Here is a 21,614-nt window from a genome sequence, read left to right on the forward strand (position 1 = left end):
AACGTGTGGGAGGAGACCGGACGAGTACGCAGATGGGACATACGGGGATTAGTCCAAACGCTGGCCGCGACATTTGAACCTTAAGGCGGGACTCCGGGGTCCCATAAGCCCCCGGCTCTCGCATGAACTGCGTTGCGACGTCATTTTATGTCTGTTGAAGGCGAACGACACGGCAATCTATTCCTCTCGACGAGCTCTACACGATGCGCTAATCAAAGTTTCAAAGTTGTGTTTCTTCTGCGTATTCGTCCTCGCTGCTGCGCTTGGACGACGGAATGATCCGCGCCAGGCGGGTCGCGGCGTTTATGTGCGCGGTGGGACGGAGTCGCCAAAGGGAAATAAATCAATTACGATTTTGACTTCCGTTTATTCGGGACCCCGGGGTCCCCGCCATAAGGTTCAATTTGTACGATCCGCAAACCCTCGCCTCCGCGGTGCAGAGGAATTGCTGTCAATTCTAGATTTGAAGCTTTCGTGACTGCAAGGATTCATATTCTTAGGTTTTTTCGGTAAAGTCACGTAGGTAAAAATTTAAAATTAATAAAAGTAAAATACTTGATACAGCTGTCGGGCTGTGACGGTTCCACCTGAAGACGGAAGCTTGTGTTGCCTCCGAAACGTCGTGATTTTTATTTTTTATTTTTATTTTACTTTTATTCATTAAATTTTTTACCTACGTGACTTTACCGAAAAAACCTAAGAATATGAATTGCTGTCAGCCGCACGTGCGGGGCCAACCGCGCACTTTGAATCTCGGCGCGACGACACTCACCCACGTGCTGCCCGTGGCTGGGTCAGCCTCTGCACCAGCTGCTGGATCTCGTACTCGGTGAGGACGCTGGCTCCCGCGAGCTCTCCCGGTAGACATAGCTGATGCTCGGCACACAAAGACACACACACACAAAGATACACACACACACAAAGATATACACACAAAGACACACACACACAAAGACACACACACACACAAAGACACACACACACAAAGACACACACGCACAAAGACACACACAAAGACACACAAACAAACAAACACACACACAAACAAAGACACACACAGATCCTCCCTCCCCGTATGGCATGAAGCAAGTGCTGTAAGCGAGCAGCCGTCAAGACGGGTGAAGAAGATATCACTCGTAAAGTCACGTCGGTAGAAAAATAAAACCAAAATAATATATCACGACGCTTCGATCGCAACACGAGCGGTCGTCCTCAGGCGGAAAAAATAATCCACTACTCCTGTTCACAAATATAAAACGATTCACCTTAAAGCCTCGCCACAACTCACCCCCCCACCCCCATACAAAAAATACAAAGGTAAAGATCCCTCGTACAGCCTTTAACAGACTGTTGGGGCAAGTGCTGTTCGCGAGCATCTATGATGGGCAGCACGGCACACAAGGGGGTTGGTGACCAACATCATGCCCGACCGCCTTTGTCTCCCAAGTGACGATGTTTACATACCTCACCGTGTACTCATTTGAGGCTGAGTCGACTTAGGTTGAGATAATCCTTAGTGGTCTTGGCCTTGAGCGGGAATTGAACTACGCTACTGATCCCTGCTTGTGCTCCCCACATATACGCAAAAAATATTAAGACAAAGATCCCCAGTATAGCCTTAACAGACTGTTGGGGCAAGTGCTGTTAGCGAGCACCTCTTAAGGCCGGCACAGCGAACAAGGGGGTGTGTGGCCACAACCACGCCCGGCCGCCTTTGTCTCCCTAGTGGAAATGTGTTTTTTTTACACATAGCACTAGGTACTAATTTGAGGCTGAGTCGACCTAGGAGAGGCCCGGGACCGGTTCAGGTAATCGTCACCGGTGTTGGCTGTGAGCAGGAATCGAACTCGGGTCTCCGGGTTCGTAGCGCAGTGCGCTAACCGCTACACCACCGCTCCCCATTGTGCTCCCCACACACACACACACCGCTGCATGTTCACGCGAGTATATTCCATGAGAGAATAGAACATTTTAAAAAGCCTTACCTTCTGCAGGTGCGTGAAGATAGATGTGAACCTTCCCTCGGCCTCAACCCCAGTTCCTATCACAACGCGTGACGTTTCGGTGGCGGTTTCTATGGCAGTGGTGTCAACATTCGGTGCACTCACTCCAAGGACATTACAGACTCAGCCTTGTTTGCGTTTCACCCACAGAGGCAGCTGCGTGATGTGCAGTGGGTCATGACGTGGGGTCAGAACGCCTGAGTTCAAATCCTGGCTTGAACCGTCCAACCCTCATTAAACCGGGTTCTGAAATGTGGCGAATTGTTGGCCTCAGCCTGGTCACCGGTGACTTGCATAGAGACCCATAGATTTTCACAAAGACCCATAGACTCGTGCAGTTGCGTGCAAAGATGTGAGGAGAGACAGCTATGGCGGGGGGAGAGAGACATGGGGAGAGACACGGAGAACGAGGAGGGGAGAGATGCAGAGAGAGACATGGAAAGAGACTGAAAAACATTTAGAAACAAACACAGATACAGAGACATGGAATCCAGACACACACACACACACAGGTATAGGATGAAGAGAGATAGACGCGGAGAGACAGAAAGATGGAGAGACATGGAGACAGAGAGACATAAAGAGACAGATACACAGAGAACAACACAGTGACACACAGACACGGGGAGTCAGAGCAATACATCCTCTAAACAGGAAGATTATATCATAGACAACGTTTTGGGCAGTGGCCTTCTTCATGTCACCACTGACAACGCAGTAGAAACAAAACGCGTTTCATTACAATTCGAGTATTAGATTTATGATGCTTAAAACTGTATCATTAAATGTATTTTGTATTTTATATTATGAACTTACGGGACTGCAAAGTCAAATCCTGAACATGGGCAGTTTTACTGTAATAATTCCGCTGTTGATTTAAATTGATACATGCTTCCTCGATAATTATGCCCGATAATTATAAACTGTGTACGCTGGTTTTAGCGCATCGGCTAAATATTTTTAAAATAGCTTCGCTGCCATGGTAATTTTATTAAATAGCTGCAAGTATGACCGGATTTTTAAATCCTTTATATTAAGTACACTTGCTTGCTTAGGACCGTGCAAATCTTTTGGTCGTTTTTTAACCCACTTCCCGTGATCCAATCGAGCTGACATTTTGCACACAGACTCGTTGTGCGTGACAATGCATTTTAGTGAAAAAAAAACGTTTCCAAAATTTTACACTGTTTAGGGATTTTTTTTAAATATTTAATTACCAATTGTTTAATGCTGGCACACAATCATCTGACCCATAGGTGGCAGCCAGCTCAAGCCAGAGGACGAGAGGACTCTAGCCGCCCCGATGCCACGCATATAAAGGATTTATAGTGAAAAACTTTGTTTTTACGGGTTAATTTTTTACTCTACTCGTTCATCAGATTATTTCTTTAACACACAAATATAAATTCTTCAAGCCCATCACAAAATCTCCCTTGCCCCTCCAACTTGATTGGTGATGGAAAGTGACTAGGAATAAATTGTATCGTGGCATTGTTTGAAATGTCACTTCAGTGTAAATTTGACATTGTAATTACCTTCGGTGTTTATTCCTTGTAAAAGTAATACAAATGTTAATTGTCAATGTACATCTTGCATTTTGCAAATACGTCGGCACTTTATTAACACGACGACCTGATTAGCGTCGCCTCAACCCCACACTTACGTCGCTGACAAGGTCATCATCCGTCCTTTCTCCTTCGCCTCCGCCTACCCTGTAAATCACTTTCATTGACGTCGTTTCGATATTTGTTGTCGCACCTTGTCAGGGACGCATCCCCGACGTAAACCGGGGGTATTACTGTACCACATTGTTGTTGAATGCATTAATTCATTCCTGACAGGAAAACTTCAGCTTTCTCCAGTGTATTTTATTTATCCAAGTTTATCAATTGCTCCAGCAAATAAAAAATAAGCACGTCCAATTAAAAAAAGTTGAAACTTTACACACGATGATTTTTTATTTACATCGAGGCCAAACAAATCACGTGAAAACCTTTAAAGGGTTGTTTAAAATTGGTTATAGAATTAAAATACAGTTGTTATTTTTAGTTTGCAGTTATATCGTTTTTTCTATAAACATTAGCATACACATTTATAAAAAGTTATTACCTATTTTTTTGGGTGGTGATTTATTAAGATAGTAATACAAATAATGGGCAACCCATTATCAATCGACTCGCCAGATATAAGTTTCATAATAAACGTTTTTGGGTTAGATCGTGTTATTTATAAATGTGTCGTAACCCTCCACCACCCGACACGGCCAATCAGTAAAAAAGTGTCACGTTGACAAAAGACAAATAGTTCACTACTTTAGCCCACCGGTGTGTTGAAGAGTGAATCCACAACATTTACATCGGGCAGTTAACTTGGGTCGATGATGCTGGATGTAATTCCCAGCGAAACGTCGTACTCAAAAATTGTAAATTTTGTGGATCCACTCATCACGTAAATACAACTTTGATAAATGACGATGTGACCTTTACCAACTCTGCTTGAGGGCTGCTGTGAATAGTAATTCTTCTTTTCCAATACACAACTGGGCTTTAGGAGGCATCGGGTCGTGTTTTTTTCCACTGCAGAAGCCAAGCCCGTGCCATTGACTTCATACGCAATGAATGAGTCCCAGACGCATTTAGATGACACGGTGATGCTGCGTTGCCGCGACCTCATGGCGCACTCACTGACGTCGCGCAATGAACACCAGGCCCTGCTTGGCCCCGAGCCCGATTCAGCCGCCTTGTGAGGTCACCGTATCGTGGTTTGGTTCTGTCTTTGCTTGCCAGTGGAAAACCATCCATCCACGCGCCGGCTCGGCTCGGATATGCCAATGGAAAAGGGGTACAATGTGGCTGTTCAGGTGCCGCAGCATTCTCCTACACCTAGCACTGCCGTATTTCCCTGTGACGATAAAATCAAGTTCCACCCACATTGTGTGTGTGTGGGGGGGGGGGGCACACGGTGTATATGGGGAAAGAGAAAGGTCCCATCCCCTTAGTCACCTTTTTTATTTTATCTTCACAAATTGCATAAAATGTGAAAACTTGTAATCGCTCGTATCCTTTTCCACTGGCACACCCAAGCTGAGCTAGCATGGAGCCCTCACGGCTTGGTTGACTTTTCCACTGGCTATTTGCCGAGCCTGGCCAGAACCAAACCTTGCCCCGCTGGCTTCAATGGACATCTAACTCAGGCTTGAGGCCTCAGCAAGGCCAGGGGTGGGACCAAACGAGATGCGTTCATTGGACGTGACATCAAACGCAGCTTCTGAATGTTTAGACTCGTTCGCTACGTGTGTGGTGACGGCAATATGCTGACGGTCACGGCTTCTGCGTTGGGGAAAAAAACACATATGCCCTGGTGACTCCTGAGCACGGCCCTGACCCGGCTCGGTTCTGCAGTGGAAAAAAAAGGCGTCGTCCTTATGACGTTTGGTAACTCAGTTTTAATAGTAGTTTATGATGTACTCTGGGTAGATCTGATCAGAGTAAAATATCGCGAAGATCAATGGATTTTTCAGGTCGTCGACGGCACTGTCGTAGACGTTCACCAGGGATCCGTCTTTGGAGGGCGTGTGAAGGAAACATGGGTGCATCCTGTCCGGGGGACAGCTCTCCCCAACAAGGACCCGGGCCAAGAACATGCTGTCATGCACCCCTGTGGAATTGCGGTGTCTTTCGAAATACTTGTGAGAATAGTAGGGATTCCACGAAAAATAAACAGCTGTGGATGACAAGAGAAGTAGCATTCGTGTGACACACACACACATACACGTGGAACAAACATTACGTTTATGTTACATGTACAGGGTGGCCACGCAGTTCCTTGCCATTAAATATTGTTATATTCGGAACGTTATGCCCTCACAATTTGCGATTAAATTTTGATTTAAAGCTTTCGTAACTGCAGGGATTCATATTCTTGGTTCTTTCGGTAAAGTCACGTAGAAGGGAAATAATAAAATAATATAAATATAAAACAATAAAAAATTCTCACGACGTTTCGAATTTTCAAATATTTGGGATTAGTTGAATCAGGAATTCAGTGGACGATGGATTGGGAGAGGATCTAAGATTATGTGACCCAAGGCCGTAATGATAATATATTTTGGGGGGGGGGACACATACCTCCCCCCCCCCCCAATATTCAAATATGCTCAAAATGTCCCCCCCAATATATTGCTATAAATTAGAATTTTGTTTATACGATTGTGGTTATGGTTGCACTTAATTAATCCCTAATCTCTGCCATTACATACAATGAAAACAAGAAAAGGTAATAAAGAAAAAACAGAGCAATGTAATACAATACACTATTAGACATTATTGTAAAAAAAGTCCATCCCATGTGTTAGTGATCTTTTCTATATTTTAGGCAGGAAATTCGTTTTCAAATTTAGATTTTTTTTTCTTTCTGGGGAGGGGGACCCCCAGACCCCTGGAAGGTTTGGTCCCCCCCAATGTTGACTCCATTGCAACGTTCTTGATGTGACCACCCCAAAGCCCAGACCTGACAACATTCCACAGAGGGAATTATCAGGGAGATTGCTTTATACCTAAGATTGACTAATATTGAGGAGCTCAAAACAGCTGTGCGGAACTGCTTTTACGGTACCCAGCCATCCACGTGGAAGAATCTGTCAAGGACAAGTTCGGCACGAATCCAGCTGTGTGCCGAGAATGGAGAGCAACACGTGGAATGTTATATTCTTGGTTCTTTCGGTAAAGTCACGTAGAAAGGAAATAATAAAATAATATAAATATAAAACAATAAAATTCTCACGACGTTTCGACTGCAACACAAGCAATTGTCATCAGGTGTGAAATCCACCTGTGGATAATTTTTATTGTTTTATATTTATATTATTTTATTATTCCCTTTCTACGTGACTTTACCGAAAGAACCAAGAATATGAATCCCTGCAGTCACGAAAGCTTTACACGTGGAATGTTTTCTTTTCATGCAAAGGGACTTTGTTGCCACCCTGTAATATCCATTTCACCTCGTGAGCTTTCAATACACAAGTAGCGTGACGATTTCACAATTATGAATGCAAATGTAGGCAACCGTATCGTGTCCTTAAATATTGAATGGTCCAGGTGGCCAGGAGGCTCAAGAGGTCGGAGGAAAGATCTAATACGGCTGAGATCCCGGCTTTGAATCTGGGTTGCCACCCATGCCTAAGCCGAGTTTGCAAATGTTGCCTCGTCACCAAGGCCTGCACAAACAACCTATCACATTTATTTTGACTCGTATGTATGCATGTACGTTGAACTTCTTTTGCACCGTACGTAGCCAACTGTGCGAATCGGAGGTGCAGGGAAAAAGACAACAGACTAAACACAAAAACAAGTTCTTACGTTGGCTACATTCCCAGCTCTGGGAATTAAAAGTATCGGTTTAAATGTTACATGATTATCATAGCAAACAAAACTTAATTATTTTCATAATTTCAATAATCCCTGTCGTACAGTATTTTAGCATTTATTCTTTATTCTGTTGTATTTGTAAATACGTTTTTATGCCGCACTTTTGTGCTTACACGATGGAATTTGCCATTTTCCTGTACTTATTCAAACTCAGATATCAAATAGACAAATATATTCATGATATCAGTGGCGTTGTTAGCTCTGAAATGCCTTGCTCATGCCGCTGCTGGAGGAAGGGCTTCCCCTAGAACGAGATCTAGAAAAGTCCCTCTATCAGGTATTTGGCTTCCTACACCAACGGGCCACGCGGCCCACACAGGCGGGATGATCCACACTTCACTCCCATCGCACGTAACATACCGATCAACGACTCATTTCCTGGCAGCGATTGAAGCCGCACCACCTCTACATAATAATAGGCTCAGTCAACCATTCTACACAACAAAGACTCATTTCCTGGCAGCGATTTCAGCCGCATCATCTCTACATAACAAAAGGCTCAGTCCCTTTAACACGCACCTTTACATCATCCGCACCTAGTTTACACAACAAAGGCCCATTCCTAACAGCGTGCTTCAGCCGCACCGAACCTCACAAAAATATTATTCAGGGCCTACCTTGGCTCCTCCCACCCTCAACCAGTATATATACAAATACTGTGTTCTTGGTATTTCTCTCACTTGATACAGCTATCGTGCTGTGACGGTTCCACCTGAAGACGGATGCTTGTGTTGCCTCCGAAACGTCGTGATTTTTATTTTTATTTTACTTTTATTAATTGAAATTTTTTACCTACGTGACTTTACCGAAAAAACCTAAGAATACCGATCAACCAAACTGTGGTGTTACTCAATTATGCTGCTGCGTATAAACGTGCACCGTTGTCTCATCTGCCGTGATCGGAGATCGAATGAGAGACTTCGACATTAATGAAGAGCGCGGGAAATGCAAGAGGTCATTCATACTGCACATTTTCACTGAGGGAATGCAGAAAATTCTTGTGCTTTCCATCCGTCACTCTTACTTTCATTTTCCCCGACCATAGCTTGGTTTTATTTAGTTTTCCTACATCATAACTGGGGGGGGGGGGGTATTATTGTTACACTTGCTTTGGCCGGTCTTCCAGATATCGACGTTTTTCATGTACCTGCTGTTGTTGAAAAATATAAATGCAATTAGTTATGGAAACACATGGGGAGAAGAAATCGTACCCCTGCCAAGCCGGAGTACATTCCTGGAGTAGCGCGAGTCAAAGTTTCTGCGGCAGATGGAATTTAATACGTTTGGTCTTGTCTTGTGAAACAGTCGCTGTTCATTCACGTTCTCTTTGCCGTTGTCTCTTGCCATCTTCTCTTTTTTCCTGTAGGTAGAAATGTAATTGGTTACATACGCAGACCAGTTGGTTGCAGGATGGGTAGTGCATTGGCTGGTACGTGAGCTTTTGCGGTGGTCTCACTTCTTTGTATAGGAGAATTATATTATATTTTACAAACTGAACTCCAAATCCAATGCTAAAATGGAAGGTGAGGCACACAGTCCAGTCGGCTTTCTTTACAGATATAATGAGATTATGGCAAGATTAGATTCGTGCTGTTTACATTGCAGATGCTAACATCGAATACAGTGTAGACATCATTGCAAGTAAACCAAGCAACAATTTACGAAAACATTACCAATTTTACAGTATTATAGCATTCATAAAATACGTAATTTAGGGATTTAAAAAAATACATCATTCATTACCCCACATTAACAGAAATTCAACGAAAACTTTAACACGAAATACGGATAAACCATCGTGTAACACTGCCTCAATTCTGTAACGCTTTTCGACGTGTGTTTTCCCTCGGAGGATACTCTAAGGTTGTTTCGGTAAAGTCACGTAGGTAAAAAATAAAATTAAAAGTTAATAAAAGTGATAATGGAAATAAAATAAAATAATAAATCACGACGTTTCGGAGGCAACACAAGTCTCCGTCATCAGGTGGGACCGTCCATTATTACTTTTACTAACTTTAATTTTATTTTTTACCTACGTGACTTTACCGAAAAATCCTAAGAGTATGAATCCTTGCAGTCACGAAAGCTTCAAATTTTAGAAATCCCTCGGAGGAATTTCACGAGAAGTGGAGCGCCATTTTCTTAGGTTTTTTCGGTAAAGTCACGTAGGTAAAACATCAAAATTAATAAAATAAAAATAAACCAAAAATCACGACGTTTCGGAGGCAACACAAGTCTCCGTCATCAGGTGAATCATTGCCTCACTTGATGCAGCTAATCCGGCTGTGACGGTCCCACCTGATGACGGAGACTTGTGTTGCCTCCGAAACGTCGTGATTTTTGTTTTATTTTATTTTTATTAATTTTGATGTTTTACCTACGTGACTTTACCGAAAAAACCTAAGAATATGAATCCTTGCAGTCACGAAAGCTTCAAATCTAGAATGGAGCGCCATTGTTGCTCTGCGAAATGGAAGATACGAGCCACCACCGTCACGTTCACGCTGTTCTCACGATCCTCCTGCACTCGGGGCAGTAAAAGTAGTCCAATTTTTGAGAGAGAGAGATGTGTATCTCTGTGATATCTGTCTGCTTATATGTCTGTCTATATGTCTCTGGTTCTGTGTTATATCTCTCTCTCTCTCAAATTTAGCATTCTCAGGAAGAACGTAATCAACCAGGTAGGGTGTTGACTGTTATGTTATCCGACTCTCTGTTGTATTACATTACATTTCTAAGTATACTAGATTTGTGTTTCTATTTCATTTATACCTGATGATGATTGCTTGTGTTGCAATCGAAACGTCGTATGCTAGTATTTAATTTATTATTTTATCTTTATACGTGACTTTACCGAAAGAACCAAAGAGTAATTCCTGCAGTCACGAAAGCTCCAAATTAAGTTTTAGTTCAATTTTGTGTTTTTTTTTGTTTGTTACACGGAAAATCCCATTTCAGACAGTTGCTAAGCTAGTTTCAGAGACAAAGGCTCACAGCTACTAACAATAGAGCTCTACGCGGGTTCGGTTTGTGCGGGTTCGCGTAAATGCGGTTCACCTATTTCTATCCAAAATTCGCTCGATGTGGTTTGAATTCACTCATGTGCGGCTATGCGGTCTAACGTGGGACAACATTGTGTGTACTGCGCGTGTGTACTGCGCGTGTGTACTGCGCGTGTGTGTACTGCGTGTGTGTGTACTGCGTGTGTGTGTACTGCGTGTGTGTGTGTACTGCGCGTGTGTGTACTGTGTGTACTGCGCGTGTGTGTACTGTGTGTGTACTGCGTGTGTGTGTGTACTGCGCGTGTGTGTACTGTGTTTGTACTGCGTGTGTGTGTGTACTGTGTGTGTGTGTACTGCGTGTGTACTGCGTGTGTACTGTGTGTGTACTGTGTGTATGTACTGCGTGTTTGTGTGTACTGCGTGTGTGTACTGCGTGTGTGTACTGCGTGTGTTTGTGTGTACTGTGTGCGCTACTCGGCAGGCAGCTGCCTCCTCGTGCGGTTTCACTTTGTGCGCCCTCTTTTTTGGAAAGCATCTACTACCGCATAGAGGAAAACCTGTAATGTAACATATCATACATACAATGCAATTTGTGTACGTAAGGCAAGTGAATTCCAATAGGCTCAAATAACTACTGGCTCAGCAACACAGCACAAAGGATCTTACTTACGAATTGAAGGCAATGCTGACGATTTACCTTTGGTATATGTCCCAGAGATCGGGGTTGTGCACCCTTTTGATGCTCGAAATAGTGAAATATTTTTGGAACATTTTTGTATGGAAGGTTTTAGCCACAGGTATTGTACTCAGGACTGCACTCGTTCAGCACTGACATCTGTTAAAATCAAGAAAGAAATGTATAAAGAAATGTATCTTGCGTCCGAGTTCAAACGAATTGTTGAGGATGACATGACTATGAAGACGGTGGCATACAAATTGTGACACATTGCAAAAGTTTTAATTTACCGTATAGTCTTGCTCATAGCTGACTTTGAAGAGCTGCGGTATTTTTTCTTCTTCCGCAAAGCTTAAATAAGAAACAAAAATACATTTTGAAACGGTACAATACATAAAATACAGTCGGGCCAGGTGATAGACAAAGTGTAGGTTGCTTTTTCATTGCAAGCACCTTTGCTTTGTGACCATTGTCCCGGCCTCCGCCGCCCTTCTTTGAAACTCAGGCCGTCGCCTGATAGGCCGTTTCCATTTTGCTGTGCATTCATGCATCTCTGCAGCGAGAAAACAACCGTCATCGCATTCTCTCATCTCCACGTAACCGTGCTGAGCTGGCAATGGACGCCAGACCTCACACAAAAGTGAGCCCCAAAGCGCAGGCCTGTTGTTTTGTCACGAATGAATAAGGGTTAGGTAAGCCGCCCACCCCCCTCTCCACGTGGCATTTGTCCCGGGCCTCCAGGACTCTTCTGGGTGGCCCTAGAAAGATTGGCCTAGTGTTGCCATGGGGCTGTTTGCAATGGTAGGTCTCGTGGCAACACGAAGCCTACATGAGGCCTACCTTGGAAACAACCCTATACAATGATAATCGGTTTTTTACCCTTCTATCTGGCAACAAAACTGACACCCTTTTTACAAGGAATCATGTTTGCATAAACCACAATACCTGCAGTCATAATGCAAAAAAAACATAACTCTGATAATGTATGCACTGTCCTTGAAGTTGATTGGTCCACCCCCGAGACAGCTTTCCTTAGAGCCTAGTCTCACATGGTTTGGACCAGATGACGCCTTTTGCATTATGACTGCAGGTATTGTGGTCTATGCAAACATGACTCCTTGTAAAAAAAGGTGTCAGTTTTGTTGCCAGATAGAAGGGTAAAAAACCAATTATCATATTTTATTACTGGCAAATGAGGTTCTAATGGTGTAAACCCTATACAATATTTATCCATCTCTGCAAGCATCATAACCTGCACTAATCGGGTGCTAGAAGGGAATATGTTCGACCTCTCAATGGCGTGTTTCTAATTTTGGCACGATCACCGCTGTCACTGCAAGGGCCTCTTCATACTTGGTCGATATGCGCGTTTTTCACGTTGTAAGTGTAAAATGCCAATGTGGGCATTAAATAAGTGTGGGCTTGGGCAGGACTCGTCACTCAAACGCATGACAGCCGGTGGACGAGTCTAATGATAGAGTGTTTAGCCAAAGGCAAGAACATGTAAGAGTGGGTGCTTACTTTGTAGATGGGTTGATTAAATCGGTTCGTGTGCAGGCGCTCTATGGAATTGTTGAATCGCAGGAGCATGAGAAAGGTCGAGGGCCTTGAGGCAGGCCTTCACTCAGCAGTGGGTAGATCATCACCGATGATGAACTTAATCCCATCAGCAGAGTTTGAGTAAAGTCAAGGGAGAGGCCATAGTTGATTTGAAGTTACCACTGACCTGTCAAATCCAGCAAGCTGTCTTTGTATTCAATTACGACACAAGGATTTTGGGCATAAACCTCTTCAATTTTGGCACTTGTCAGCTCGGTGGTGATTCCCCAGGAATTCTGAAGCATAATAACAATAACATTAATCAGGGGTGGGGAACGTCCGGCCCGCGAAATCATTTCAGTCTGTTCCTGCAACGGCAACCGCAGGCAGGGACTCGAAATTCAATAAATCTAGGAGCAAACCTGCAAAAGCAGTTGCGAGTAGCAACATCATCAATACCAGCTAACGTCACACGCCTCACCAAAGAGAAGCAGTTCCAGCCATCACATTAGGGGTGAGTTAATTACATGTTTGACCAAATATAACAGGCTAATTTTTAAGTTGATTATTTAGTATGGCCCGCGAATGATGTTATAAATATCCAAATGGCCCTTGGCAGAAAAAAGGTTCCCCACCCCTGACATAAATGAACGCAATTTTCTACATGTGCCTATTTTTGCAAATTGTGCTTTTTTGGAAATGGATTATATTTGCTTTGTGAATACTAACTTTACCGAAAGAACCAAAGAGTAATTTCTGCAGTCACGAAAGCTTAAAATTAAGTTTAATACTGACGTGCTTGGAATGTTGTTCATCTTTAGGTCTATTTTTATTCACTGTCATAATTTAATTAAAGGTCTCTAAAAAAAACATGTACAATGACATTATCCAAAACACAATGAGATCGCTTTGACGTGTTTAAAACCACTTAATTTTACAAAGGTTAGTTTGTTGACATAAAACTGCTCGTAGCTGTGTTGCGTGCAGTGATTGTGCGAGCCATGAACAATCATGGCACTGTACTTAGTTACTCCAAGATCACTCAAAGAGTTCACGTTTAAATTAACAACAATCATACCGCACCTTTTCTCCAAATTTGACCCATTCCTCATAGCTGTCCTTGGAGTACCACACCCAGCGGTCCACTGACGGTACTGACAGGCGCCGAACGGACCTGGTTTGTGGACCGTAGCACTTCATGGTGTCAAAGTCCAGGTATCCGATGAGCGAATCACTACAGGGGCAGTCATAACAGTTATGGCAGGTCAGACAAGTAGCGTTGGTTGACATCGGCCCTGGTGCGAGGAATGCATTAGGCCAGTGTTCTTCACTAATTTGCAAAGGTGGAGGGAGGGCACTTTCGCTGATAAGACATCATCATTGTGAGGGCCGCCACACATTTGAAACCATTGGGGTTTGACAGCACGATGATGATGATGATGGGGGGTGTTTATTTTTTGGTTCTTTCGGTAAAGTCACGTATAAAGATAAAATAATAAATTAAATAATAGCATACTACGACGTTTCGATTGCAACACAAGCAATCATCATCAGGTATAAAGGAAATAGCAACAAAAATCTAACCAGAAAACTATAGACAGACATATAAGCAGACAGATATCACAAAGATACACAGAGAGAGAGAGAACACGTATCGGCACAAAGAAAAAGATCGTCTCTGTGACGAGGCCTTAAATATAGAGAGAGGGGGCGGGGCAGAGAGAGGGAGGGGGCAGAGAAAAAATTAGCATGTCAATGAGTGGACGACGACGTGGTACGGTACGCAAGCTTGAAAATTAGGAGAAAGACACACTAAAATTAAATAACCTAGCAAAATATCGAAATGTAATGTAATGCAACACAGAGAGTCGGTCAACACACAATTAACGGTGTTTTCACATTTGTGTATTGTCGGGGTCTGAACGTCAGGGCTGCGCTATAAAGGACACCAGGGGCTGCCAGTGACCCATGGGCCTTGCAATGAGGAACACTGCAATTGGGAATTCCTGTCAAATTTCTCCCCTTTTTAAATCCTTTATATTAAGTTCGCTTGCTTGCTTGCTTGCGTGCTTGCTTGCTTGCGTGCTTGCTTGCTTGCTTACGACCGTGCAAATCTTTCGGTCGTTTTCTAACACACTTCCCGTGATCCAATCGAGCTGACATTTTCCACACAGACTCGTTGTGCGAGACAATTAATGTTCGTGAGAAAAAAATTCCCAAAATTTTACACTGTTTAGGGAAAACTAATTAAATATTTAATTACCAATTGCTTAATACTGGCAGAAAATCATCTGACCCATAGGTGGCAGCCATCTCAAGCCAGAGGACGAGAGGACTCTAGCCGCCACGCATTAAAGGATTTATAGTGAAAAACTTTGTTTTTACGGGTTATACTTGTTCATAGCCTCAGCTCGCCTGCAGCTGCAACGTCTACAAACTCGATAGCTAGGCCGCTGCGCACTATCAATGACAATGACCAATTCACCATTACGCACGCTAAGATTGAGTGCGTGTACAGCCGGAGCGGTAGCGGCATGGTTATCGACGCTGCCGATGAACCCCTTCACCGACTGAGTTAAATTGATAACCTTGGCCAACAATGGGTGTCGAGTGACATCTGAGCCGTGCTAGACTGGCCCCACCAACACGCACCGGACCAGCGTGGTGACGAATGATCAAACAACAACACGCACGGACTGACGCAGCTTTGCGGAGGAATTCATCCGGCAGTGCATTGACAAAGGCTTCAACTTGTTTTTTGTCATGTTGTAATAATGTTGAGGATGCCAATAGGTAGCAAAATGTGAATTTAAAGAGAAAACCTGAAAAGTTGATGTATATTAGAATTAAATAAGCGTCACATTGTCTATGTTAACATAATATCCATGGTTATTTTTGTTATTTTCTTTAAATCTATCTACGTGACTTTACCGAAAGACCCAAGAATATAAATATCCCTGGTCTTTAACCAAATCAAAGAAAACCCGAAATTCAACCAATCGCTTGCATGAAAACAAGCCTTATCTCCCCCCTCCCCCCCTAAGCACAACACCAGGTCAGAGTTGAGCCTTATATCAATGTCAACCCTTACCTTAAGCTTCAACCCTCACATTAACCTCCCCCTTAGCTACACAACCGCATCTTTATCTTAACTAATGCTCAAAAAACCCCTGTCACTCAATTCTCAACCGACAGTAGCATCTTAACCGTACATTCTAACTCTAACCTTTATCTTAACTCGAACACGACTTGGATTGAATCTGTTTGGGTACCTTTCTGTTGAAGTGAGCCTATAGCTGTGATTTTGTGGCCTACTGAAGGCTCGCTCAATTGCTTCATTCCGCCTGAGATTTTCCCACCGCCCGTCCTTAAGAATTTGCCACAAGTAAGGCAATTCTGAGTGGTAGTCAGAGCAACCTGCAAACAGGAGAGTACACACTGGTTAGGCCGCCTTGTTGCTAAACATCTGAGACCATGTTGGAATATGGCCAGTGACATGGCCGAGGGGTAGCACGTTTGGTGCTGAGGTATGTGGTTCGAGACCTGTGGCCACCCTTCTTAATGCCTCGCAGTGGACATTAACGATCCCGTTTTTATTGTCTGCTGAAAAGTAGGTCTTGCGCGCCAGGATTATGGTCCACGTTTACAGGTCGGTGCTGCATACACTTTATGCTGCGTAGGGATAGTTGCCCCTGGGGGATCCCCTAGGCTAGATTGGTGGAGATGTGATGGAATGGTCGAGGTGAGTTGTAATGTAAGGTGCTTTGAGTTTCTGAGGCATGTAAGCACCCTGTGAATTGTATATCCTTATCATATCTGTGGTTTAACTCATACTAATAATGATGATTTACTTATTTATTCACCCAAATCACACCTGAGTCGTAGGATGTTTTCAGCCAATGAACGATAAGATGTGTTATACCACAAGTGGGAGGAAACTTGAGTACCCGGAGAAACCCACGCGGGCGAGGGGGCAACCCTCTATCCCCGTACAGATGAAAACAGATGACGAGTGGTCCGCTTGATGCACTGCCTTCTCATGGCTAGCCAGGGGTACGGCTCCTTCTCGTCGCCCACGAGAAGGGAGTTTCACAACATTCGTGCGGTGGTCCACCAACCCTCGCTGCTGCCTCCACGGCGCTGGATCACGGGCGGCCACGTGCGCTACGTAGCCACCGCCGCGTAACGGGAGCTTACCGGCGGTTTTTGTGCATTTTTTCTGAGTTAAGTACTGAAGGCAGAGGCCGGTGTGGGTCGCACTTGAAGAACCCTCTTCCTCTGAATCGGAACACGTGGATATCTACACACACAACAAACAACAATTTGATCCTTATGGAGGTACCTCGGGGTACCAAATAATACAAAATAGGCCGAGGCAATTCAGTATTTTATTTCTGGGACAGTATTTTTTCCAGGGGTGTACTTAACCCTGCGACTGGGGGGTACCAATCAATCCGAAATCGGTGCCACTCCGCGATGTCCAAACGCGGCGAGGAGGATTGCGCCGGAACCCTGAACGCTCGCGGTACGCACCGTAGTGGTGGTGCATCGTAGTGTACAGCTCGTCGAGATGAGTCGATAGCCGCATCGCCGACCATCAAGAGACTAAAAATGACTGCATCACGGACATTATGTGAGAGCCGGGTACAATGGTACCCCGGGGTTACCGCTATGAGGTTCATTTCAATGAATCAATCGTCCTTGGAAGTTACATCGGTACTGTATTTGGCTACAGGACTGTGAGAAATTACGACGGATTTGGGAGGCCTTCATCCAGCAGTGGATCGATTATAGTTGATTATGATCATCAGTGCAGGTAGGTCTTGCAGGTGAATGTCCTAAACACCTCTGTATTCGTTTATTGTGTACAGTATATTATAGTTGGTGGTGAAGCAGTAACACATTCCTGCGGAGGGAGCTGGTAGGAACGTTGGGTTGCTCGTTCAATGGCCTGCAGGGTCAACGGCGGCGTGGTGTATTCCGCAAATATGCCCGACTGTGAGGGCGGGCACAAGCCGGCGTGAGTAGGTTCAACGTTGAGTTTTATAAGGGCACCACGGGGTGACGGGGCTTGGGGTCCAGGGTTTTGTCTTCAGGCAGCTTCTTGGCTTCGGCTTGAGGCGAACTGCCCTCTGCTCTCAAGATCCCACCCTTTATACCATTCCCCACCGAGGGGGTAACACAACCACCCCGCACCAGAGGTCGCAACCGGGTACCCGATACCCGTACCCTACCCGATACCCGGCTACCCGTACCCGGCCAGGTACGGGTACCCGTTTGCGACCCTGGTGCGGCCGGGTACGGTTACGGGTAGGCCGCGAGTCACTGGTGAGTAACCGTTTATCACTCATTTCCCAACGCCTTGTCTCTTCTCACAATTCAAGTTCCTAGAATCAACCCACCCGCGCCTGCAACATGGCTTCATCCCAGAGGTCGCAATCAATCAGGTACCCGATACCCGTACCCTACGGGTAGGGTACGGGTACGGCCGGGTACGGGTACCCGGCCGTACCCGTTTGCGACCCTGGTGCGGCCGGGTACGGGTACGGGTAAGGAATGAAAACCCGTTTTCGACCTCTGCCCCGCATCAGTAAATACCTGTGGCTTGGCGCGCGCGTGTCCCAGCATGACCACCACACATGTATGCTTAATGCGAATGCAGAAGTGAAACCAGGAGTAAATGAAACAAGACGAATGACTGTAGTCAAAGTGTGTTATTGTTTTTTTATTTTATTTTAATACATTTGAACCTTACCGAGCAATAGTCCTCTGATGACGTTGAGTCTTCGCAATGGAACGGCAATTTTAGGGTCATTTTGGCCTCTTCGGCTTGAATGTCTGGTGGCACTTGACTTCGGCAAATGTCATATAACCTTAAGCCTTTGACGACAAAAACACTTCGATATTTTTAAGTTGCTACGAGAGTAAAGAGCAATTGTGACATCAATAATTAATCATTCATTGGACTACATTTTTTATATATATATAGGGAGCATTTAAGGTCGTTTTGTGTATATAGGAATGGCAGCCAAATGATGGATCACACCCAATAAGGAGGCCACTGAGGATATGCAATTGTGCTGACGATGTGGGGAAGCCTTCGTCCAGCAGTGAAGAGATCATGGCTGATGATGATAATTAGCTATAGGTCGGTCTTGATGGCCATCTAGTTTCACGGCTGTCCAGAGTTTACATTGCAATTGTGGTACAATTTGGGTTTAGATGGGAAAATCTGACCCCATTATCTAAAGCTGATCATGGCCACATTTGTTTTTCTGAATTCGTTCAATAACAAGTATAACCCGTAAAAACAAAGTTTTTCACTATAAATCCTTTATATGCGTGGCGGCTAGAGTCCTCTCGTCCTCTGGCTTGAGATGGCTGCTACCTATGGGGATGATTGTCTGCCAGTATTAAGAAATTGGTAATTAAATATTTAATTAGTTTTGCCTGAAAAGTGTAAAATTTTGGAAAAAATTTTCACGAACATTAATTGTCTGTGCAAAATGTCAGCTCGATTGGTTCACGGGAAGTGGGTTAAAAAACGACCGAAAGATTTGCACGGTCGTAAGCAAGCAAGCAAGCACGCAAGCACGCAAGTGAACTTAATATTAAGGATTTAAAAAAAGACCTCCTCACCTCTCAAATTCATTGATATCACGAGAGGAAAAACTGAACCGAGTTACATAGCCATATAACCCCCATAAGGGGTACATATTAAATTCTGATGCTGAGATATGACGATTAACAAACAGGCTTGTAATTTGTCGGTTCACAAAGTATTGATGATACAGTTCATTATATTTTGTTTAAAAAAGCAACGTTTTTCAAGTGCCTTCCTAGAGAAAGGTGAAATATTAATATTTATTTTACCGACATATAGATAACATGCGAGCACTTGTAGAACAGCTGGATGAAATCCATAATAGAGGTTTTTTTGGGTTAATATATAAATGTGTCGTTAAATCCACCACCACCCGACACAGCCAACTCGTAAGGGTTGTCACGTAAACAGAACGTGTCAATTCGTCACTAGTACAGCACTAGTGTGTAGTATATAGTGTAGGTTTCAGTTTGGTGTTTTAACATCTTAACACCTGTTTTGTTGCCAGATAAAAGGGGAAAATCTATTCTCTCATTTTGGTACTGGCAAAGGAGGTCCCATGATGTAGCTGCTCACCCCAAGCTCTCATTACTCTGATAATGCATTGTCTTTGTGCTGTACGCCTTTTGGCGTCCTCTGGTCTAACACCTTTTGAGACTAGGCTCCAAAGAAAGCCGTCTCTGGTGTGGACCAACCAGTTTCAAAGACAATGCATATACAGTCAGAGTATGTTTTTTTGTTTGCATTCTTACCACAAGTATCTGTGGTTAATGCGGACATGATTTCAGTTTGGTTTTTTAACATCTTAACACCTGTTTTGTTGCGAGAAAAAAGGGGAAAACCTATTCTGTAGTGTAGTGTATAGTGTAGTGTACTAGTACAGCACACTGGTGTGTTGGAGAGCCAAGCCACACCATTTACAATCCGAGTACGACGTTTCGCCAGTAATTACAACTAGCCTCATCAGTCGACAGCCAAATCTGGCAATCTGAGTACAAAACGTCGTACTCAGATGGTAAATGTTGTGGCTTGGCTCTCCAACACACCGGTGTGCTGTACTAGTGACGAAATGGCACGTTCTGTTTACGTGACAACCCTTACTAGTTGGCTGTGTCAGTGGTGGCGGGTTTAACGACACATTCATATATTTACGCGATCTACCCCAAGAAACCTCTATTATGAATGATATTGGTCACGAAAGCCTACGTGTTAAGCTGGATGAAATATAAAATTATGCCACTATTCTTAACAAAATATCACATAAGCCGAGGTAGCTCACTCATTTGCTGATGTCAAAGTCTCTCTTACCTTGAGCAAAATCTTGTTCGTAAACTCTAACCAGAGCATCCAACGGGCTTGTCCGTCAGTGAAGACTGTACCATTTCAAATGACCCTTTCAAACGCCCTCTTTAAAAAAAGACTTGCAAGCACCTTACGACGATGTGTGTCTGTCAGGGTATTTTTGACGTTCCTCTGTTGACGCACCCGAAAACACACAACACGGATGCTCGGATACAGCTCCGACGTAGACGCTGGGAACCCCCCACCCCGTGCGTCATCGATAATTACCTTTTGAGAGAGCTACGTGTTAATGTAAAATGAGGTTAAATGAGTTTATAACGACACGTAAATGTGGCGAACACTCGTAATTCACACCAGCATTGCTAGTGTGCCATAAAAATTAAATTTTGGTCATTTTTTTTTTGTTGGTAAAAGCATTAAATAACACTCTCCTGGTCTCTTGAGGTCTCACCTGGTTCAACAAAAAATGACCTGTAACCCGTTAATTTCGATTTAAAGCTGTCGTGACTGCAGGGATTCATCTTCTTGGTTCTTTCGGTAAAGTCACGTAGAATGGAAACAATAAAAATAATAAAATAAAACAATAAAATAATTCTCACGACGTTTCGGCCACAACACAAGCAGCCGTCATCAGGTGAAGACCAGGTCTGTCGGGGAGACAGAGTCTGAATGAAACAGCACCATGCTTGGAGCGTATATTTAAGCTGGGTTGGAAGGGGGGGAGGGAAGGGCGCCTTGACAAAAGAATTTGCATATCAAGAGGAATTTAGCATATTTATGGGCATATTTATGAGAAATGCGGGTATGTGATTAGTACTACTTATGCCCGTGCATTATGCAGGACTAGCAGCATCAAAGGGAGGGGATAGGAGTAGCACTAATAAAGGGAAGGAGTGTTAATAGTATGTACCTAGGATGAAGGCAGCGCAGTGAGAGAGAAATGAGAGAATACTTGAGTGAAGGGGGACCGAGCCGACGGCCAAGGAGCGGTTCAGACAATCGTCACTGGTGTTGGTGGCTCTGAAGGTGAATCAGTAGCGGAGCGCACAAAACACTACA

General features: G+C 44.0%; 1 protein-coding gene across 2 annotated transcripts; it reads right to left on the bottom strand.

Moving 5' to 3' along the window:
• Window positions 1-5,564: 5,564 nt before the first annotated feature.
• LOC133348910 (protein mono-ADP-ribosyltransferase PARP12-like) lies at window positions 5,565-20,712 on the bottom strand. Of its 2 annotated transcripts, XR_009755852.1 has the most exons (11): window positions 20,562-20,712; window positions 18,405-18,529; window positions 16,847-16,949; window positions 15,922-16,066; window positions 13,733-13,883; window positions 12,837-12,945; window positions 11,564-11,663; window positions 11,401-11,461; window positions 11,132-11,269; window positions 8,644-8,792; window positions 5,565-5,726 (listed from the first exon to the last, which is right to left on the bottom strand). XR_009755852.1 is itself a non-coding variant. In XM_061562024.1 (10 exons), the coding sequence occupies exons 1-8, from the start codon at window positions 20,598-20,600 to the stop codon at window positions 11,222-11,224; spliced, it is 756 nt and encodes a 251-aa protein (XP_061418008.1). In that variant the 5' UTR covers window positions 20,601-20,710; the 3' UTR covers window positions 5,565-5,726; window positions 8,644-8,792; window positions 11,132-11,221. The 2 variants fall into 2 exon arrangements, 1 of the variants encoding a protein (XP_061418008.1); XM_061562024.1 differs by lacking the exon at window positions 18,405-18,529 and having other exon boundaries at window positions 20,562-20,710.
• Between the last annotated feature and the right edge of the window lie 902 nt (window positions 20,713-21,614).

The sequence above is a fragment of the Lethenteron reissneri genome, chromosome 28 (assembly GCF_015708825.2).
Source record: "Lethenteron reissneri isolate LAM-NWPU_2019-01 chromosome 28, ASM1570882v1, whole genome shotgun sequence".
In the NCBI taxonomy this organism is placed as follows: Eukaryota; Metazoa; Chordata; class Hyperoartia; order Petromyzontiformes; family Petromyzontidae; genus Lethenteron; species Lethenteron reissneri.

What these genes read in the sequence shown, in the direction of transcription:
- LOC133348910 (XM_061562024.1), bottom strand. Translation starts at nt 20,600, where the DNA reads ATGCTCTGGTTAGAGTTTACGAACAAGATTTTGCTCAAG. An exon ending in AAAATGCACAAAAACCGCCG is followed by an intron (nt 16,067 to 16,846) that starts GTAAGCTCCCGT and finishes TCCTGTTTGCAG; the next exon opens with GTTGCTCTGACTACCACTCA. An exon ending in GCTATGAGCAAGACTATACG is followed by an intron (nt 11,270 to 11,400) that starts GTAAATTAAAAC and finishes TGATTTTAACAG; the next exon opens with ATGTCAGTGCTGAACGAGTG.